Genomic DNA, 23,472 nt, shown 5'->3' with positions numbered 1-23,472 from the left:
GAAGAGTACCCAAGAAAGGAACAAAATGAAAGAGGACACCCTATCCTGGGCTGAGGTTCAGACCTTACTGGAAAAACCAGAGAAATGTTCTGAGGTTCTGTGCTTTGGACCTGCTGGAAAGCAGCATGTAAGGATAACGTGCTAGGAACTGCCCTCTGTGGAACCAGGTGAGGTGCCAGAGGTAGGTTCTGCTCCATGGAACTCTTCAGAAAGCTGGTTGCAGGGTTGGTGCCACTGAATTTGGCTGAGGGTTAGCACCACGTGAAGTTCCCTTCCTTGCTGACCATTCAGTGCTGCCGAACTAAGGTAAGGGAGGAGCATCACTGGAACCAGAAAGACAGGCTGAATCCTCTACTAGCGCCCTCTGCTGATAGATCTGAACATCCAGCCCGCTGACAAGGGACATATGTTTCAGTATCACAAACAGGGCAGAGAAGGTGGATTTGGAAGTGAGAGTAAACAAACTGACAACTGGCACAGTTAGACTGGGGGCTTTATGAGGGGCTCCCTTATTTGGAACCTGCCAACCTCCAGCTTCTCACTATTCCTCCTTAGACTTCTGCCCATCCTGGAGAGTAGCCTGGCTCTTATCTATCATGTTTGAATTGTTTTTTATGGATTTTTTGGTTGGTTCATTTTTAAACTGAATCTGGTATTCTTTCCAGTTACCCTGAGGGCCACCCTTTTGAGACTTAAGAGTCTAAAGTTGATTACTTTTTCCTCCATTTACTGCCTACAACCTTTCCCTTATGCAACCCCACAAAACTGTCTACCTGATTGAATGAAAGTAGGTAAAGGGGCAAGAAAATTGGTTAATAAATCAAAATATAGTCTGCCATATCTCTATTGAGTAAAGGTATTATATTCAAAAACACATTTCCATTTAAATACTGATATGAATATGTGGGGAAGCATTTTTAACTGTAGTGTTATGGAAATAACTTCAAATAGCTTTTTGGTTACCTTAACAATTCACTACCAAATTAAGAGAAATATCCTTTGAAATTTAATTTCCATATGCCTGTCTTGATCATTTTTATATATTAATAATAAAAATAAAAAATAATGAAACCTTTAAAGGTCTTTTATTATTAATATATAAAAATGATCAAGACAGGACAACTTGGAAGAAATGGACAAATTCTTAGAAAAGTACAACTTTCCCAAACTGAACCAGGAAGAGATAGAAAATCTTAATAGACCCATCACAAGCACCGAAATTGAAACAGTAATCAGAAATCTTCCAGCAAACAAAAGCCCAGGTCCAGACGGCTTCACAGCTGAATTCTATCAAAAATTTAGAGAAGAGCTAACACCTATCCTACTCAAACTCTTCCAGAAAATTGCAGAGGAAGGTAAACTTCTAAAATTATTCTATGAGGCCACCATCACCCTAATACCAAAACCTGACAAAGATGCCACAAAAAAAGAAAAAACTACAGGCCAATATCACTGATGAACATAGATGCAAAAGTCCTTAACAAAATTCTAGCAATCAGAATCCAACAACACATTAAAAAGATCATACATCATGACCAAGTGGGCTTTATCCCAGGGATTCAAGGAATCTTCAATATCCATAAATCAATCAATGTAATACACCACATTAACAAATGGAAAAATAAAAGCCATATGATTATCTCAATAGAGGCAGAGAAAGCCTTTGACAAAATTCAGCATCCCTTTATGATAAAAACTCTCCAGAAAGCAAGAATAGAAGGAACATACCTCAACATAATAAAAGCTACATATGACAAACCCACAGCAAACATTATCCTCAATGGTGAAAAATTGAAAGCATTTCCCCTAAAGTCAGGAACAAGACAAGGGTGCCCAGTCTCACCACTACTATTCAATATAATTTTGGAAGTTTTGGCCACAGCAATCAGAGCAGAAAAAGAAATAAAAGGAATCCAGATTAGAAAAGAAGAAGTAAAACTCTCACTGTTTGCAGATGACATGATCCTCTACATAGAAAACCCTAAAGACTCCACCAGAAAATTACTAGAGCTAATCAATGAATATAGTAAATTTGCAGGATATAAAATCAACACACAGAAATCCCTTGCATTCCTATACACTAACAATGAGAAAATAGAGAAATTAAGGAAACAATTCCATTCACCATTGCGATGAAAAGAATAAAATACTTAGGAATATATCTACCTAAAGAAACAAAAGACCTATATATATATATAAAACTATAAAACACTGGTGAAAGAAATCAAAGAGGCCACTAATAGATCGAGAAATATACTGTGTTCATGGATCAGAAGAATCAATATAGTGAAAATGAGTATACTACCCAAAGCAATCTATAGATTCAATGCAATCCCTATCAAGCTACCAATGGTATTTTTCACAGAGCTAGAACAAATAATTTCACAATTTGTACGGAAATACAAAAACCTCGAATAGCCAAAGCAATCTTGAGAAAGAAGAATGGACCTGGAGGAATCAACCTGCCTGACTTCAGGCTCTACTACAAAGTCAAAGTGACCAAGACAGTATGGTACTGGCACAAAGACAGAAATATAGATCAATGGAATAAAATAGAAAGCCCAGAGATAAATCCACGCACCTATGGACACCTTATCTTTGACAAAGGAGGCAAGAATATACAATGGAGAAAAGACAATCTCTTTCACAAGTGGTGCTGGGAAAACTGGTCAACCACTTGTACAAGAATGAAACTAGAACACTTTCTAATACCATACACAAAAATAAACTCAAAATGGATTAATCTAAATGTGAGACCAGAAACTATAAAACTCCTAGAGGAGAACATAGGCAAACACTCTCTGATATAAATCACAGCAGGATCCTCTATGACCCACCTCCTAGAATATTGGAAATAAAAGCAAAAATAAATAAATGGGACTTAATTAAAATTAAAAGCTTCTGCACAACAAAAGAAACTATAAGCAAGGTGAAAAGACACTCTTCAGAATGGGAGAAAATAATAGCAAATGAAGCAACTGATGAAGAATTAATCTCAAAAGTATGCAAGCAACTCCTGCAGCTTAATTCCATCAAAATAAATGACCCAATCAAAAAATGGGCCAAAGACCTAAACAGATATTTCTCCAAATAAGACATACAGATGGCTAACAAACACATGAAAAGATGCTCAACATCACTCATTATCAGAGAAATGCAAATCAAAACCACTATGAGGTACCATTTCACGCCAGTCAGAATGGCTGCTATCAAAAAGTCTACAAGCAATAAATGGTAGAGAGGGTGTGGAGAAAAGGGAACCCTCTTACACTGTTGGTGGGAATGCAAACTAGTACAGACACTATGGAGAACAGTGTGGAGATTCCTTAAAAAACTGGAAATAGAACTGCCATATGACCCAGCAATCCCACTGCTGGGCATACACACCAAGGAAACCAGAATTGAAAGAGACACATGTACCCCAATGTTCATTGCAGCACTGTTTATAATAGCCAGGACATGGAAGCAACCTAGATGTCCATCAGCAGATGAATGGATAAGAAAGCAGTGGTACATATACACAATGGAGTATTACTCAGCCATTAAAAAGAATACATTTGAATCAGTTCTAATGAGGTGGATGAAACTGGAGCCTATTATACAGAGTGAAGTAAGCCAGAAAGAAAAACACCAATACAGTATACTAATGCATATATATGGAATTTAGAAAGATGGTAATGATAACCTTGTATGCAAGACAGCAAAAGAGACACAGATGTATAGAACAGTCTTTTGGACTCTGTGGGAGAGGGTGAGGGTGGGATGATTTGGGAGAATGGCATTGAAACATGTATAATATCATATGTGAAACGAATCGCCAGTCCAGGTTAAATGCATGATACAGGATGCTCGGGGCTGGTGCACTGGGATGACCCAGAGGGATGGTATGGGGAGGGAGGTGGGAGGGGGGTTCAGGATGGGGAACACATTTACACCTGTGGCAGATTCATGTTGATGTATGGCAAAACCAATTTTATATTGTAAAGTACAAAAAAAATAATAAATAAATCAAATTTCATGGTTAAAAAAATAAATGGATATATTTTATTTCTTTACTGGATTCCAAAGTATTTTAAAGCAAGAATGAAACAATTATTAACACCTAATTATTATGCTCTTACACTTCCAGCATAACAAATTATTTCATGTTTTTGGCAAAATGGCCATTCCTTGCTGCAAGTTCAGATATAACCATAGTGATTGTAAAAATGTACTTCCAGAATTCTTTAAAGTTTATGACTTTGTACATAGTAAGGAATGATTACTCTTTGGGAAACTAAATTACAGTGCTCACCAAACTTAATGCCTTTCAAATAAAGGAGATAAATATAAGGCTAAACATTACACTCGCATATTCACCAAAGGTTGAAGACCAGGATCAGTTTTTCCCCTCTGGTAATGGCAAAGGAAAACTTCTGAAAGTAAAACTGAATTGACAAAGCAAGCCAAAAAACCCTTCTTGTTCATGTATTTATATACTAGGCTCTCAAACTCTCACAGACTTATGCTGTGATAGCACCCTGAATTGCAGAGCCAGGTCCCTTCTGACAACCAACAAGTGACTTTAAATGGGAAACTGCTTACTTTTGGCTGGTGGTGACATTTCCTACCCAATTTCCATGGAGACAAACCTGTGGAAACAATCTAAAAGCAGCTATTTTTAGAGACAGAATGTTAGAATCCTTATCCTGCCTCCAGTGATTTTTCATCTGTTTTCATCAAAAATGAGATAGTAATCTTAAGACCAGTGAGCTGAAAATGAAATCAGTGGTTCACTTCCATTGCTGAAAACCAAAATTGATCTTTGAGCAATTAAGGTGACTGAAATACATATGTTAGCAGGAGTCTTCATGTGTTATTGCTTAGGTAGAAACTTTGCAGCCAATGTAAGTTTGGATTTAACTCTATAGTTAAAATTTGATTGTTGTGTTAAATACATGCTTTGAAAATTAGCATATTGCAACTTTTTAAAAATGGAACATCTGTCTCCTAGAGAGTAGACTGTTAGTTTGGTTGGAGCTCCTTTAGATTGTCATCTTAGCAACAATACTTGTTGCCAGAAGAATACAGAGATGTGGTCAGGAATAGCAATGAGCTGTCCTCAGATGGAAAGTGCAGGACTAACTGTCATCAGGGCAACATACTGTTTTTTTCCAGCAGTGGTGATGGATGAAGTTAGATCCATCTGTACCCTCTCATCTGGATCTTCTGATTCCTAGGGGCAAGGATGACAGATTAAATAGAATTTAGGGCAAATCTGTTTCTCAAATGGACTCAGGTTTTCAGGGTTTGTAAACTCTTAAGGCAAATAGATGGGGAAAAAATGGAAACCGTGACAGGCTTTATTTTGGGGTCCAGAATCACGGTGGACGAGACTGCAGCCATGAAATTACAAGATGCTTGCTCCTTGGAAGAAAAGCTATGACAAACCTAGACAGTGTATTAAAAAGCAGAGACATAAGTTTTCCAACAAAAGCCAACATAGTCAAAGCTATGGTTTTTCCAGTAGTCATGTACAGATGTGAGAGTTGGACCATAAAGAAGGCTGAGTGCTGAAGAATTGATGCTTTCGAACTGTAGTGCCAGAGAAGACTCTTGAAAGTCCCTTGGACAGCAAGGAGATCAAACCAGTCAATCCAAAAGGAAATCAACCCTGAATATTCATTGGAAGGACTGATGATGAAGCTGAAACTCCAATATTTTGGCCACTGATGCAAAGAGCCAACTCATTGGAAAAGACCCAGATGCTGGGAAAGATTGAGAGCAAGAAGAGAAGGGGGCAACAGAAGATAAGATGGTTGGATGGTATCATCAATTCAATGGACATGAGTCTGAGCAAGCTCTGGGAGATACTGAAAGACAAGGAAGCCCAGATAGTGCTTCAGTCCATGTGGTCACAAAGAGTCAGACATGACTGAGTGACTGCACAACAACAACAAGAGAATTTTACATTCTGTGTATTTATTTTGATGATATGTTGAACAGTTTAGAATTTAGTGAAATCTTCTTTTAAACAGTAATATGTCAAATCACTTTTTTTCGATAGGAAAGATATTATTTGAGTCACTATCAAAGCAGATCCTGTGGGCTACTGAAAGGTTGTTGTTCAGCCATGAAAGATGCCAGGATTCTTGGCCTCTGGAGGAGAGGAATTCAATCCAGGGCCAGTGACGAGGCTTGATCAGAGCTTTTGTGTAATAGTTTTATCAAAGTATAAAAGAGATGGAGAAAGCTTCTGACATAGATATCAGAAGGGGGGCAGAAAGAGTGCCCCCCGTGCTGGTCTTTAGCCAGATGTTTTATGTCTGTTCAGTTCAGTTCAGTTCAGTTGCTCAGTCGTATCCGACTCTTTGCGACCCCATGAATCGCAGCACGCCAGGCCTCCCTGTCCATCACCAACTCCTGCAGTTCACTCAGACTCACGTCCATCGAGTCAGTGATGCCATCCAGCCATCTCATCCTTTGTCATCCCCTTCTCCTCCTGCCCCCAATCCCTCCCAGCATCAGAGTCTTTTCCAATGAGTCAACTCTTCGCATGAGGTGGCCAAAGTACTGGAGTTTCAGCTTTAGCATCATTCCCTCCAAAGAAATCCCAGGGCTGATCTCCTTCAGAATGGACTGGTTGGATCTCCTTGCAGTCCAAGGGACTCTCAAGAGTCTTCTCCAACACCAGAGTTCAAAAGCATCAATTCTTCAGCACTCAGCCTTCTTCACAGTCCAACTCTCACATCCATACATGCCCACAGGAAAAACCATAGCCTTGACTAGATGGACCTTTGTTGGCAAAGTAATGTCTCTGCTTTTCAATATGCTATCTAGGTTGGACATAACTTTCCTTTCAAGGAGTAAGCATCTTTTAATTTCATGGCTGCAGTCACCATCTGCAGTGATTTTGGAGCCCCCAAAAATAAAGTCTGACACTGTTTCCACTGTTTCCCCATCTATTTCCCATTAAGTGATGGGAGCAGATGCCATGATCTTCGTTTTCTGAATGTCTGTTAGGAAGCTGTTAATCAGATAAGAGAGACACCTCAAGGCTGATGGAGTTTCACCAGGCCCCTCTCCCACAATATGCATTTTTGAGATAGGATGGCATGAGGTGTGTCATCCCCCAGACATGAAACAATTGATATGAATACTGTTTTGTTGAGCTATTATCAGCCCAAGGTTTGAGAAAAGAAAAAAAGTTAGTCTAGTTGGAACCATTTTGAAGAAAGGCAAAATACAAAGCAAATACATAATACATTAACATAGCTTAAGAAAAGCATTTCCATAAGAAAAACGCATTGGTTAGCTCAAGGTTAGAAAGAAGTTAAGTTCAGGTGGAACCAGTTATTGTCATGGCAACACAGAATTTTAAGAGAAAAATATCTGATGCTTGCACCCTATTTCCTCCATTTGGAGACCCTTGGCCTTCCTGCCTGTTACCCTCTCACTACTGACGGTCTGCCAATGTATTTTTTGGAGACACTAGAGGATATAGTTCCTCAGAAAGAATCCATATATTATGTTTGAGGAAACCTACTATATAAACATACAAGATTTTATTTTTTTCTTCTGTTACTTTGGAATGATGAAAACAAACAAAAACCACACTTTTAGACTTGTGATGTTGAGGGAGTCATTCTCTCTCCTAGACTCAGTTTCAGCATTCGGGTGGCCTATGGGACTCTGAGATAAGGGAACTGCAGCATGTGAAATGTTCGTCAAGTGTTGTACTAGTGTAATGCTAGTGATGGTGGTGTTTGCTCGCAAGCAGAAGTAGAGCTGGGAGACTCAGAAAGCATCTTGGGTGTTATATACAGTCTGACTTACTCACCTATACAATAGTTCCTGATTTATAAGTTTATTGTCAAGAAAAATAGTGGGCTAATGCCCACAAAAGAGAACAATAGTGCCTGGCACATACAAATTATAGGTAGTCATTTCATTCTTAGTTTTATAATATATATGTATATTTACCTGTACTTATGTCATCTGCAGTTAAACCATGCATGAGTTACCATTCTGTGCAAAAATTTTAATTCCTCATGAAAACTTTAAAGATAGGGTACTGTCCCTTGTGATGCCCCATATGTGAATCTTAAGTTGACTGAATATTGACTCATGCAAGAAAGGTTTTATGAAAGTCAATTCAAGCTATCAGGAGTAGTAAAAGCAATTCTAAGTTAACTAGAGGCATATCAGTTTAGTTGCCAGAACCAGGGTAAGGCACTTCAAGGACGCACTGGCGCTGTAGCGGACAATAAGGCATGTCAGGAAAGACTGCTGCCCTTCCCTTTGACAGGTAGAATCACACTGGGCCGCAACTGAAACGTCGTGCACCAGCTCTGCCTTGTGGTGTTTGACTTAGGGAAGTGGAAACTTCTGGTGGGTAACAGTAGGAAATTATCAAATCTAAAAAGTGCTTTTCATGATACTTTCCCTTCTCTACCCCAAATAGTGGCTTCCTACTACTTATTTATTAAATCTAATTCATCCTGACTGAGCCCTAATGTATACATATTCATTTCTCTCTTTCTTCTTTCATAGAATACATCTTTCCTTGTAAGTCTGTTATTTACAAAATTCAGTTTATATGTGCAACTAATATGTAGTTTAGTTCTGTGAAAAATAACATCAATAAAATGAAAGAACAGTAATATAATTAGAAGTAACCTTTTGAAAGAAAACACAGTAAAATATTTTTTCTGGATTGTAGACTGAAAAATTGTAGTATCAAATCATGCTATTTGGAGTAAAATTTAAAATTCTTCTTTAGTCCTATTGAATGAATATTGTTACCATCACAAATGCTTCTTGAGAGTCAGCTATGCATTGTTAATGATGTGCTTATTATGATTTTCTCATTTTATGCAGCTTCCTCCAGCTTTGCACCACAACTTGAAAAGAAGGATTATAGAGAGATTCAAGAAATCCCTCTTCAGCCAGCAGAGTAACCCTTGTAATTTGAAATCTGAAATTAAAAAGGTACAGCATTCTACGTATAGAAATTCTTCTTTTACTAACAAAAGCACATCATATGAATTAAATTTTATCCTCCCATGCTTGAATCCTCTATTAAACTCTGCCCTTTCCTAAAGCATGTTATCAATGTTTCTCTTAGCCCATTTGGGCAGCTATAGTAAAAATACCAAAAACTGTGAGTTTATAAGCAGCAGGAATTTATTGTTCACAATTCTGGAATCTGGAAGCCCAAGATCAGGGTGCCAGAATAGTTGAGTCTAGTAACCTCTTCCAGGTTTCAGACTGTCAACTTCTTGCTATATCCTTACGTGGCAGAGGAAGGTAAGGGAGCTCTTCCAGGCCTCTTTTATAAGGGTACTTTTAATAAGAACACTTATATAAGGGCTTTATTTTTATGGCCTAATTACCTCCCAAAGGTCCCTCCTGGGGGATTAGTGTCAATATACAAATTTGAGAGAACATGAGCACTGAGACCATAGCATACTTAAGATATTAAATCAAGGATGTGTCTTTGCCTCTAATTTTCTCACCTTTATTTCTGAAGCCATCAACCTCAGAAGACTAATAGAAAGTTCTTTCAGTGTTATTGTATGTTTCCTAAGAAGAAATGTTATTAAATATCTTTAATATAAACAAATATATATGTCCTTTTAGAGAATTATATTCCAATCTTTATTGGAATATTCTTCACCAAGCTCATAAATTGAAGTTTGCAACCCTGAACAAGTCACTTAAGCATCTGAGGTCATAATTTTTATCACTTAAGAAGGTGAAATGAGCCATTTCTTAAAGTTCTTTTTTTCTTTGACATTAGAGAGTCTCCTACACTTTGGGTGCTGGTAAATATTCCTATTCTTACATAAGAAAACTAAATCACCAAGAGGTTAAATCAACCCCCGATGGAAAGAAAACTTTATTTCTGATTAACACAACTTGGCGAAAGGGTATCCTTTTGACCTTGTTGGTAGCCATTCTGATATAGGCCTTGGAGATGGTCACAGGTTCTGTTCTCCTGTCCCAGAATGACACAGGCCAAACAGCTTGGACCCACTGGTGTAAAGATGCTTGATCCTGTTCCAATTTTGTGTATTTTTAAAAAGTTTCAGCACATACTGGTGCTGAAGCTGAAGTTCTAATACGTTGACCACCTGATGCAAAAGCCAACTCATTGGGAAAGATTCTGATTCTGGGAAAGATTGAGGGCAAGAGGAGAAGGGGGCGACAGAGGATGATATGGTTGGATGGCATCACTGACTCAATGGACATGAATTTGAGCAGACTTAGGGAGACAGCGAAGGACAGGGAAGCCTGGCATGCTGCAGTTCATGGGGTCACAGAGTCAGACACAACTTAGTGACTGAACAACAACAGAATATACTTAAACTTTGGCTCAGGCATGCTGCCAATGAACTTTTTATTTAAGGTTTATTTGAAAATTTTACTGTATCCAATCTGTAGCATAAATCAACTCATAATCTGGGCAGTGTTGGAGTATGGAGGGAGCCAAAAGTGCCCACTGAACTGAGAAGGCATCTTGAGACCGATAAACAAGGCAGGCAACAAATAATGAAATTTGTTCCAGAGTAATTTACAGGGTGAAATTCCCTGGTGGTTCAGCGGTAAAGAATCTGCCTGCCAATACAGGAGACATGGGTTTGATGCCTGGGTCAGAAAGATTCCCTGCAGAGGGAAATGGCAACCCACTCCAGTTTCTTGCCTGGGAAATCCCATGGACAGAGGCTGCAGTCCATGGGGTTGCAAAAGAGTCCAACATGACTTAGTGATTGAACAACAGCAAACCTACAAGGTAGGATGGAGATCAGGTGGACAATGACCCAGAAGCATTTGCAGCTGCTCTCCACACCTTCGAGGAGCCACTGGGACGATTTTATAGTTAACTTAGGGTGTGGGGGGTTGGTGCTCGGAAACAGGACATGCCTTCCTAAGTCAAGTTTATGAATTGATAACTGGTCACATAGGCACAAGGAATACCTCAACCAACATCTTTATCATTGTCTTTGGGGACTAGCAGAGCATGGAGGCCACCTGGTCATGATGATTATTAAAAAACTTCTCTTAACGACTAAGGCCCTGACAACAGAGATGTGACTTACTGGCCAGTACAGTCCTGAGTGAGGTCAGGGGGAGGACAGGAGGAGCCACACGGGCCCAAGGTGCTGTCAGTTACCCTGACAGTCATATGGGCTGTTTGATAAGAAATACAAGAAGTATGTTTTTGCTTCTTTGCCTTACATCAGTGGTATCTGCACATACACAAATAGGGGATGTGGATAAAAATGCATTCCTGCAGGTAAACAAACTATAAACCCTACCTCATCTAGTAGAGAGATCTTTTGGATTGTCTTGGCAAATAAGGCTGAGAAACAAAGATAGGGGAAATCACAATAGAGGTGGAGGAGACTTCAGATATTTATTGCATGATATTCACATATTACATCATGAATACCAATAAATTGATTTATTTTGTCTCCTCTGGGTCAGCCTGTCTTGTTGCAGAGCACCAGCTCTAGGGTGCATGGGCTTCAGTATTTGCAGTGCACAGGCTCAGTAGCTGAGGCTCGCAGGCTTTAGAGTGCAGACTCAGTGGTTGTGACTCATGGGCTTAGCTGCTTCATGGCATGTGGAAACTTCCCAGACCAGTGATCAAACCTGTGTCCCCTGCATTCCACTGCACCACCAGGGAAGACCCCAATAAATAGATTTTTAAAAGATAAAAGTTCAAATCCCCTATAAAATATTACATTTTGCCAAGTTTTATGTTCTTATTACAATGATGTACAGAATAATCCAGTCTGTACATGCATTTACTTTGAGATCCTAGCTTCATGAGAGGAATATGCCTGCCATGAAATGAGGCTTGAGGGTGATGCAACCTGTCCCTGCTCTGTGATCCCAGCAGGCCTGTCCTTAGAATAAATCATTGCTTCTTTGTGACTTGGGTTTTCAGTTTTGCATCCTTTCCTTGGTGTCCTTCTCTTTTCTCCTTTTCTTTTGTTATGCCCCCACCCCTACCTTGTCTGCCTCCTCTTTGCTGTCACAGGTTGCCACATTCTGGTCCTGTTCTGGGGCATGAGTAAACCAGAGCGGGGCATAGATTCATTGCTTTCAACTTTGTTAAGATGCAGATTAAATTATCCTATGAAGAGTGCTGTGCCCTCCTCATCTGATACTATGTGTGTGGTGGTTCTTACCCTTATGGTGGTTCGTACCCTGCCATCAGGCCTCACCTCCCATGAGGTAAAGAAATCCTATGCCTGGGATATTAACCGAATTCTCTGTAAACAGCTTTCTTAACTTTTCCTGTCTAGAATTAATCTCCCCTTTCTCTATGCTTCAATCACCTTTTCACTCATATCATTGTGTTTTAAATAGCTTATTATTCAAACAGCCTGCCTTTTCTGTTTACCCAAAGGTAGTGAGTAAATTTGGTAATCTTTGACTCCCCAGAGTCATACACAGTGCCTGGTAGATATTAATGGATAATTGCTGGATAGAGAATAAATTCTAGATTGATACACATATTCTGTGTAACATATCCTATACTGTGGTTCTGTTCTTTACTGATATATAAATATTGATATAATATATTTATATATTTCTCCTTGAAAAAGAAAGCCCTCCTGCCTCCAATCTCAATCTAAACAAGGGAAGTTTGTGACATATTTCCCCCCTTTCTGATGTAATCTTTAGTTAGTGACAATTTTTGTCTAGAAATTGCTTTGTCGTCCCCTGTACAATCACAGAGGATCGCCCAGGCCAGTGGTGAGAGCACACAAAGGCAGTATGATTTCTACCCTCCCCTCTGAAGCTTATTCTAAAATCCAGGGACTCCATGTCCCAATTAAGTTTAAAGGAGTCATTATGGGATGATTGCGCCTGACTTATGAGTAGCCCGAGACCCAGTAGGATGTACAGAGGAATCAAAACATGGCAGAGCCCTTTTCCAAGAAATTAAGCTCTCCAATTATGACTCACCTGAAGTGTCTTCAGTCCAGTCTGCTCAATCATGGCTAGGATTGAAGGGTGAGTAAAGCACCTAAGCAACTGTCTTTGAGAACGAGGGTTTTCAGCATGGGAGAAATGAGTAACAGAAACAAAACAGAAAATACTAATTCAAACTAGAAGTATCAATATGAATCAGTATTAATTCATGACAGATCTTATCTTTTTTAAAAAGGAACATATTCCCTAAATTTCACTAAAATGATCTAGAAATAAAGCAAGCAGCAGTGTGTTCCCTTTGCACCCATGGCTTTGGAAATACAGCCCATTGCAGCGGCAGGGCAGGAACTGAACATGATCATGTTAGAGTATCTTTACTCTGTTTACAGATTAAATAGCAAGGATGCTGTCAGGGAAACTGCAGGTGTGTCAACAGGACTCAGGAGCCAACTTTAAAGAGGTCCCCCACAGACTATTAGATAATTAAAGCATCAGTCAGCATCACTCACCACGATTAATTGAAAGCATTAATGTTCAAATCCAAGAAATCACAACAGTGAAAAAAAATCCCTCATTAATTACCTTTGGAAGATGCTAAGTGACCAACTCATTATTTTAAAAATTATTTTAAAAAGAAAAGAATAAAACATTTATTCTGCCTTTCCCTTATGAATTCTTTCTCCAGGTAACTAAATTGATGAGGGGGAGTTTCCTCATTATCAAAGAACTTCAACTAATACATACTGAAGGAATAAAAAAAATTATCATTTTGCAGTCCCTGAATGAAATAATGGATCTGACATGATCACTACTGGCTGCTGGTATCACAAAAAAAGGAGCAACCAGACAGTATATGCCTCCTGATGGATGTATATGGCACACCTGCGAAGTGTACATGCCAAACACTTGAATCTGCATCTGATCAACCTCTCAGATTTAAGCCTAAGAAAGTAGAGAGCATAAATACTGGACCTTTCTGTTAACAAAGTGACCTATAAAGTCTAATAAATACTAACAGAAAAGAGCTGTAGGTTAGGGAAAAAATGAAAATCAAGCAATATTCTATGTCTTAAAATGTTATGTAATTCAGTCAAAGAGGACAAGAAAAACATAAAGAAAAGATAAGATGATTGACAAGAGAAGGGTGATAAAAGACATCAAAACATTTCTCACTTCTGGTACCTGTTAATAATTTCATTTATGCTTAATTTTCTTCAGAGTACTATCTCAGTTGATTAGGTTCCAAACTGTTTATGTAGTTGTTCTACAGCAAAGATAGCCTTATTTTATGATATGGGAAAGTGTTACTCACTGAGTTGTGTCCAGCTCTTTGCGACCCCATGGAATGTAGCCTGCCAGCCTCCCCCATCCATGAGATTTTCTAGACAAGACTACTGGAGTGGGTTTCCATTTCCTTCTTCAGGGCATCTTCCTTACCCAGGAATCAAACCTGGTTTTCTCACATTGTGGGCAGACTCTTTACCATCTGAGACACCATGGAAGCCCTATGATATGGAAAAGAAGGTATAATTTAGAGAATTTAGTGAGGGTTACATTTGTAGTTTCTCCTACAAATTTTATTTTCTTTTATTTAGTTTTTTGCCTGAAAAGTACTATATTCTCAAATGACCAATACAGTGGTACAGTTCAGTTCAGTTCAGTCACTCAGTCATGTCCAACTCTTTGCGACCCCATGGACTGCAGCACGCCAGGCCTCCCTATCTATCACCAACTCCCGGAGTTTACTCAAACTCATGTCTTGAGTCTGTGATGCCATGCAACCATCTCATCCTTTGTCATCCCCTTCTCCTCCTGCCTTCAATCTTGCCCAGCATCAGGGTCTTTTCAAATGAGTTAGTTCTTTGCATCTGGTGGCTGAAGTATTGGAGTTTCAGCTTCAGCATCAGTCCTTCCAATTAATATTCAGGACTAATTTCCTTTAGGATGGACTGGTTGGATCTCTTTGCTGTCCAAGGGACTCTCAAGAGTCTTCTCCAACACCACAATCACTCACCCCACTCCCCCTTCCAAACTGCAAGTCTGTTCTCTGAGTCTCTGAGTCTGTTGGTGTCATATTTTGTATTCCACGTATAAGTGATATCATGTGAATTTGTCCTTCTTTTTCTGACTGACTTCATTTAGATGACAATCTCTAGGTTCATCCATGTTGGTTCAAATGGCACTATTTCATTCTCTTATACAGCTGAGTACTATTTCACTATATATTTATGTTACCACATCTTTTCTATCCATTCATTTGTTGAGGGACACTTAGGTTGCTTCTGTGTTTTAGTTATTGTAAATAGTGCTGCTGTGAACTTTGGGCACATGCACCTCTTTGAATTATGGTTTTATCCAGATAGGTGCCCAGGAGAGGGATTGCTGCATCGTATGGCAACTCTAGTTTTAGTGTTTTGAGGAACCTCTATATTGTTCTTTATCAGATCAGATCAGTTGCTCAGTCGTGTCCGACTCTTTGCGACCCCATGAATCGCAGGACGCCAGGCCTCCCTGTCCATCACCAACTCCTGGAGTTCACTCAGACTCACGTCCATCAAGTCAGTGATGCCATCCAGCCATCTCATCCTCTGTCGTCCCCTTCTCCTCCTGCCCCCAATCCCTCCCAGCATCAGAGTCTTTTCCAATGAGTCAACTCTTTGCATGAGGTGGCCAAAGTACTGGAGTTTCAGCTTTAGCATCATTCCCTCCAAAGAAATCCCAGGGCTGATCTCCTTTAGAATGGACTGGTTGGATCTCCTTGCAGTCCAAGGGTCTCTCAAGAGTCTTCTCCAACACCACAGTTCAAAAGCATCAATTCTTTGGCGTTCAGCCTTCTTCACAGTACAACTCTAACATCCATACATGACCACAGGAAAAACCATAGCCTTGACTAGACGAACCTTTGTTGGCAAAGTTATGTCTCTGCTTTTGAATATGCTATCTAGGTTGGTCATAACTTTCCTTCCAAGGAGTAAGCGTCTTTTAATTTCATGGCTGCAGTCACCATGTGCGGTGATCTTGGAGCCCAGAAAAATAAAGTCTGACACTGTTTCCACACTTTCCCCATCTATTTCCCATGAAGTGGTGGGACCGGATGCCATGATCTTCATTTTCTGAATGTTGAGCCTTAAGCCAACTTTTCACTCTCCACTTTGACTTTCATCAAGAGGCTTTTGAGTTCCTCTTCACTTTCTACCATAAGGGTGGTGTCATCTGCATATCTGAGGTTATTGATATTTCTCCTGGAAATCTTAATTCCAGCTTGTGTTTCTTCCAGTACAGCGTTTCTCATGATGTACTCTGCATACAAGTTAAATAAACAGGGTGACAATATACAGCCTTGACGAACTCCTTTTCCTATTTGGAACCAGTCTGTTGTTCCATGTCCAGTTCTAACTGTTGTTTCCTGACCTGCATACAGATTTCTCAAGAGGCAGGTCAGGTGGTCTGGTATTCCCATCTCTTTCAGAATTTCCCACAGTTTATTGTGATCCACACAGTCAAAGGCTTTGGCATAGTCAATAAAGCAGAAATAGATGTTTTTCTGGAACTCTCTTGCTTTTTCCATGATCCAGCAAATGTTGGCAATTTGATCTCTGGTTCCTCTGCCGTTTCTAAAACCAGCTTGAACATCAGGAAGTTCACAGTTCACGGATTACTGAAGCCTGGCTTGGAGAATTTTGAGCATTACTTTACTAGCGTGTGAGATGAGTGCAATTGTGCAGTAGTTTGAGCATTCTTTGGCATTGCCTTTCTTTGGGATTGGAATGAAAACAGAACTTTTCCAGTCCTGTGGCCACGTCTGAGTTTTCCAAATTTGCTGGCATATTGAGTGCAGCACTTTCACAGCATCATCTTTCAGGATTTGGAATAGTTCAACTGGAATTCAATCACCTCCACTAGCTTTGTTTGTAGTGATGCTTTCTAAGGCCCACTTGACTTCACATTCCAGGATGTCTGGCTCTAGGTCAGTGATCACACCATCGTGATTATCTGGGTCGTGAAGATCTTTTTTGTCCAGTTCTTCTGTGTATTCTTGCCATCTCTTCTTAATATCTTCTGCTTCTGTTAGGTCCATACCATTTCTGTCCTTTATCGAGCCCATCTTTGCATGAAATGTTCCTTTGGTATCTCTGATTTTCTTGAAGAGATCCCTAGTCTTTCCCATTCTGTTGTTTTCCTCTATTTCTTTGCATTGATTGCTGAAGAAGGCTTTCTTATCCCTCCTTGCTATTCTTTGGAACTCTGCATTCAGATGTTTATATCTTTCCTTTTCTCCTTTGCTTTTCGCTTCTCTTCTTTTCACAGCTATTTGTAAGGCCTCCCCAGACAGCCATTTTGCTTTTTTGCATTTCTTTTCTATGGGAATGGTCTTGATCCCTGTCTCCTGTACAATGTCACGAACCTCATTCCATAGTTCATCAGGCACTCTATCTATCAGATCTAGGCCCTTAAATCTATTTCTCACTTCCACCGTATAATCATAAGGGATTTGATTTAGGTCATGCCTGAATGGTCTAGTGGTTTTCCCTACTTTCTTCAATTTAAGTCTGAATTTGGCAATAAGGAGTTCATGGACTGAGCCATAGTCAGCTCCTGGTCTTATTTTTGCTGACTGTATAGAACTTCTCCTTCTTTGGCTGCAAAGAATATAATCAATCTGATTTCAGTGTTGACCATCTGGTGATGTCCATGTATAGAGTCTTCTCTTGTGTTGTTGGAAGAGGGTGTTTGTTATGACCAGTGCATTTTCTTGGCAAAACTCTATTAGCCTTTGCCCTGCTTCATTCTGTATTCCAAGGCCAAATTTGCCTGTTACTCCAGGAGTTTCTTGACTTCCTACTTTTGCATTCCAGTCCCCTATAATGAAAAGGACATCTTTTTTTGGGTGTTAGTCCTAAAACGTCTTGTAGGTCTTTTTTTGGGTGTTAGTCCTAAAAGGTCTTGTAGGTCTTCATAGAACCATTCAACTTCAGCTTCTTCAGCATTACTGGTTGGGGCATAGACTTGGATTACTGTGATATTGAATGGTTTGCCTTGGAAATGAAGAGAGATCATTCTGTCGTTTTTGAGATTGCATCCAAGTAATGCATTTCGGACTCTTTTGTTGACCATGATGGCCACTCCATTTCTTCTGAGGTATTCCTGCCCGCAGTAGTAGATATAATGGTCATCTGAGTTAAATTCACCCATTCCAGTCCATTTCATTTCGCTGATTCCTAGAATGTCGACATTCACTCTTGCCATCTCTTGTTTGACCACTTCCAATTTGCCTTGATTCATGGACCTGACATTCCAGGTTCCTATGCAATATTGCTCCTTACAGCATCAGACCTTGCTTCTATCACCAGTCACATCCACAGCTGGGTATTGTTTTTGCTTTGGCTCTATCCCTTCATTCTTTCTGGAGTTATTTCTCCACTGATCTCCAGTAGCATATCGGGCACCTACTGACCTGGGGAGTTTCTCTTTCAGTATCCTATCATTTTGCCTTTTCATACTGTTCATGGGGTTCTCAAGGCAAGAATACTGAAATGGTTTGCCATTCCCTTCTCCAGTGGACCACATTCTGTCAAATGTCTCCACCATGACCCACCTGTCTTGGGTTGCCCCATGGGCATGGCTTAGTTTCATTGAGTTAGACAAGGCTGTGGTCCTAGTGTGATTAGATTGACTAGTTTTCTGTGAGTATGGTTTAAGTGTGTTTGCCCTCTGATGCCCTCTTGCAACACCTACCGTCTTACTTGGGTTTCTCTTACCTTGGGCGTGGGGTATCTCTTCATGGCTGCTCCAGCAAAGCACAGCCATTACTCCTTACCTTGGACGAGGGGTATCTCCTCACCACTGCCCTTCCTGACCTTCAATGTGGGATAGCTCCTCTAGGCCCTCCTGCGACCGCGCAGCCACGGCTCCGGGTAACTCCTCTTGTTGCCGCCCCTGGCCTCGGGCGAGGGGGGGTGGGGTAGCTCCTCCCAGCCGCCACCCATGACCTCAGACGCGGGGTAACTCCTCTCGTCTTTGTTCTTCATATTGTTCTTCATGTTCTTCTATATTGTTCTTCATAGTGTGCACCAACTTACATTCTCACCAACAGTGTAAAAGTGTTCTCTTTTCTCCACACCCTCTCCAGCAATTATTGCTTGTATAATTTTTTGATGGCTATTCTGACCCATGTGAGGTGTTACCTCATTGTAATTTTGACTTACACATCTCTGATAAGTAGCAATGTTGAGCATCCTTTCATGTGCCTATTGGCCATCTGTATGTCTTCTTTGGAGAAATGTCAATTTATGTCTTCTGTTATTTTTTGATTGAGTTGTATGTTTTTTCTTACAGAGTTGTGTGAGCTATTTGTATATTTTGGAAATTATTTTCTTGTCAGCAGCATTGTTTGCAACTATTTTCTCCTAGTCCATATGATATCTTTTCATTTATGATTTCCCTTGCTGTGCAAAAGCTTATATATTTGATTAGGTCCAATTTGTTTCTCAATATGCCAGCAAATTTGGAAAACTCAGCAGTGGCCACAGGACTGGAAAAGGTCATTTTTCATTGCCAAAGAAAGGCAAGCCAAAGAATGCTCAAACTACTGCACAATTGCACTCATCTCACATGCTAGTAAAGTAATGCTCAAAATTCTCCAAGCCAGGCTTCAGCAATCTGTGAACTGTGAACTTCCTGATGTTCAAGCTGGTTTTAGAAAAGGCAGAGGAACCAGAGATCAAATTGCCAACATCCGCTGGATCATGGAAAAAGCAAGAGAGTTCCAGAAAAACATCTATTTCTGCTTTATTGACTATGCCAAAGCCTTTGACTGTGTGGATCACAATAAACTGTGGAAAATTCTGAAAGAGATGGGAATACCAGACCACCTGACCTGCCTCTTGAGAAATCTGTATGCAGGTCAGGAAACAACAGTTAGAACTGGACATGGAACAACAGACTGGTTCCAAATAGGAAAAGGAGTTCGTCAAGGCTGTATATTGTTACCCTGCTTATTTAACTTATATGCAGAGTACATCATGAGAAACGCTGTACTGGAAGAAACACAAGCTGGAATCAAGATTTCCGGGAGAAATATCAATAACCTCAGATATGCAGATGACACCACCCTTATGGCAGAAAGTGAAGAGGAACTCAAAAGCCTCTTGATGAAATTGAAAGAGGCGAGTGAAAAAGTTGGCTTAAAGCTCAACATTCAGAAAATGAAGATCATGGCATCAGATCCCATCACTTGATGGGAAATAGATGGGGAAATAGTGGAAACAGTGCCAGACTTTATTTTTCTGGGCTCCAAAATCACTGCAGATGGTGATTGCAGCCATGAAATTAAAAGACGCTTACTCCTTGGAAGGAAAGTTATGACCAACCTAGATAGCATATTCAAAAGCAGAGACATTACTTTGCCAACAAAGGTCCATCTAGTCAAGGCTATGGTTTTTCCTGTGGTCATGTATGGATGTGAGAATTGGACTGTGAAGAAGGCTGAGTGCTGAAGAATTGATGCTTTTGAACTGTGGTGTTGGAGAAGACTCTTGAGAGTCCCTTGGACTGCAAGGAGATCCAACCAGTCCATTCTGAAGGAGATCAGCCCTGGGATTTCTTTGGAAGGAATGATGCTAAAGCTGAAACTCCAGTACTTTGGCCACCTCATGCGAAGAGTTGACTCATTGGAAAAGACTCTGATGCTGGGAGGGATTGGGGGCAAGAGGAGAAGGGGACGATAGAGGACGAGATGGCTAGATGGCATCACTGACTCGATGGACGTGAGTCTGAGTGAACTCCGGGAGTTGCTGATAGACAGGGAGGCCTGGTGTGCTGTGATTCACGGGGTTGCAAAGAGTCAGACACGACTGAGCGAATGAACTGACTGACTGAATTTGTTTCTCTTTGCTTTTATTTCTATTGCCATGGGAGAATGACCTAAGGAAGCATTGGTATGATTTATGTCAGAGAATGTTTCGCCTATGTTCTCTTCTAGGAGTTTTATGCTATCACGTCTTATATTTAAGTGTTTAAATCATTTTGAGTTTTTTGTGTATGGTGGCAGAGTGTGCTATAACTTCATTGATTTACATGCAGCTTTCCAACTTTCCCATCATCATTTGCTGAAGAAAGTTTTCCTATTTTATATTCTTCCCTCTTTTTTCAAAGATTAATTGACTGTAGGTGTATAGGTTTATTTCTGGGCCCTGTATTCTGTTCCATTGATACATATATCTGTTTCTGTGCCAATACCATGCTGTTTTGATTACTATAGACTTGTAGTATTGTGTGAAGTCTTGGAAGGTTATGCTTCCTGCTTTGTCCTTTTTCCTCAAGATTGTTGGCAATTCTGCATCATTTATGATTCCATATAAATTTTATGATTATTTGTTCTAGTTTTATAGAACAAGTCATGTCATGGGTAATTTGATAGGGATAACATTACATCTGTAGATTGTTTTGGGTAGTATGGTCCATTTTAACAATATTAATTCTTCCAGTTCAAGAGCATTAAATATTTTTCCATTTCTTTGAATCATCTTCTGCTTCCTTTATGAATGTTTTATAGTTCTCAATGTATAAGCCTTTCACCTCCTTTGTGGGTTTATGCCTAGGTATTTTTCTGATGCAATTTTTTTTTTAACTTTCTCTTTCTGATATTTCATCATAGTGTAAAGAAATGCAACTGATATGTTAATCTTGCATTCTGCTACCTTGCTGAATTCATTGATAAGTTCTAGTAGATTTTGTGTGGAGTCTATATTCATTGATAAGTTCTAGTAGTTTGTGTGTGGAGTCTTTTGTGCAGAATCTTTACCATCTGTATAAAATGATGAAATTACCTCTTCCCTTCCATTTCGGATACCTTTTATTTCTTTTGTCTGATTGCTGTGCTTTGAACTTCCAACTCCAACATGAAGAGGAGTGGTGATAGCATTTTTATCTTGTTCCAGGTTTTAGCAGGAATGTTTTCAGCTTTTCACCATTGAGTATTATGTTTGCTATGGATTTGTCAAATTATCTTTTATTATGTTGAGATATGTTCTTTCTATACCCACTTTGGTGAGAGTTTATATCATGAATATGTGTTGAATTTTATAAAATACTTTCTTTGCATCTTTGTCTTTTCTTTTATTGGTGTAGAGTATCATATTGATTAATCTGCATGCATCAAAACATCCTTGTGACCCTGGGATGAATCCCACTTGGTTGTGGTTTATGATCTTCTCTGTGTGTGTTATTGTATTCAGTTGGATAATATTTTATTGATAATTTTTATATCTATATTCATCAAAATTATTGGCCTGTAATTTTCTTTGTCCATAGTATCTATGTTTGGTTTTGATATCAGGGTGATGGTGGCTTCAAAGAATGACTTTGGAGTGTTCCTGCCTCTTTAGTCTTTTGGTAAAGTTTGAAAAGTTTTAATATAAATTCTTCTTTATATGTTTGGTAGAATTCCTCAGTGAAGCCTGAAATTTTGTTTGCAGCAAGTTGTTTGTTTGTTTTACAGATTCTGTTTCACTTCTAGTGATTGTTCTGTCCAAATTATCTATTTCTTCTTTATTCAGTTTTGGTGGACTGTATGTTCCTAGAAACTTGTCCATTTCTTCTCGGTTGTCCAGTTTGTTAGCATATAGTTGTTCATAGTGAAAGGCTGTTGCTGAGCCATGAAAGATGCCAGGATTCTTGGCCTGTGGAGGAGAGGAATTCAATCTGGGGCCAGTGACGAGGCTTGATTGCTCAGAGCTTTTGTGTGATAAAGTTTTATTAAAGTGTATAGACAAAGCTTCTGACATAGACATCAGAAGGGGGCAGAAAGAGTGCCCCCTTGTTAATCTTTAGCTGGATGTTATATAGCTACTGCTACTGCTAAGTCGCTTCAGTCGTGTCCGACTCTGTGTGACCCCATAGATGGCAGCCCACCAGGCTCCCCTGTTCCTGGGATTCTCCAGGCAAGAACACTGGAGTAGGTTGCCATTTCCTTCTCCAATGCATGAAAATGAAAGGTGAAAGTGAAGTCGCTCAGTCGTGTCTGACTCTTAGCGACCCCATGGACTGCAGCCTACCAGGCTCCTCCGTCCATGGGATTCTCCAGGCAAGAGTATTGGAGTGGGGTGCCATTGCCTTCTCCGATATAGCTACTAGCAGGCTGCTAGCTGGAGAAAGGCAGTGTCTCAAAACTCAGAGACTGGCACCAGGCCTTTCACCTGCAACATGCATTTTGGGATAACATTGGCACAAGGTGAGTTGTCCTGGGCCATAAAACAATTGACATGAATCTTGAAGAAAAGCAGGTTTCCAAGCAAATACATAGTCTCATTAACATAGTTTAAGAGAACATTTGCATGAGTAAAATATACTGGTTTTTCAAGTCAGTTCTGAGTCTTAGGCAGAAGCAACTTGAAGACAGAGTCTAGGGTATATGTATAGTTCATTAACATAACTTAAGAAAAGCTTTTCCATAAGAAAAATGCATTGGTTAGCTCAAGGTTTGAGAAGAGTTCAGTTGAAACCAGGTGTCATTATGGCAATACAGAATTTTAAAAGAAACCT

General features: G+C 39.7%; 1 protein-coding gene across 1 annotated transcript in view; it reads left to right on the top strand.

The window, feature by feature from the left end:
- LOC129635040 (serine/threonine-protein kinase Nek10-like) overlaps nt 1-23,472 on the top strand; it is a 123,224-nt gene that overhangs the window by 73,713 nt on the left and 26,039 nt on the right. The window contains exon 11 of the mRNA XM_055557629.1: nt 8,860-8,970. Within this exon, the coding sequence (XP_055413604.1) occupies nt 8,860-8,970 (111 nt within the window). The remainder of the gene's footprint in view (nt 1-8,859; nt 8,971-23,472) is intronic.

Source organism: Bubalus kerabau, chromosome 20 (genome assembly GCF_029407905.1).
Source record: "Bubalus kerabau isolate K-KA32 ecotype Philippines breed swamp buffalo chromosome 20, PCC_UOA_SB_1v2, whole genome shotgun sequence".
NCBI lineage: Eukaryota > Metazoa > Chordata > Mammalia > Artiodactyla > Bovidae > Bubalus > Bubalus kerabau.
This window is presented reverse-complemented; position numbering and strand designations above follow the sequence as displayed.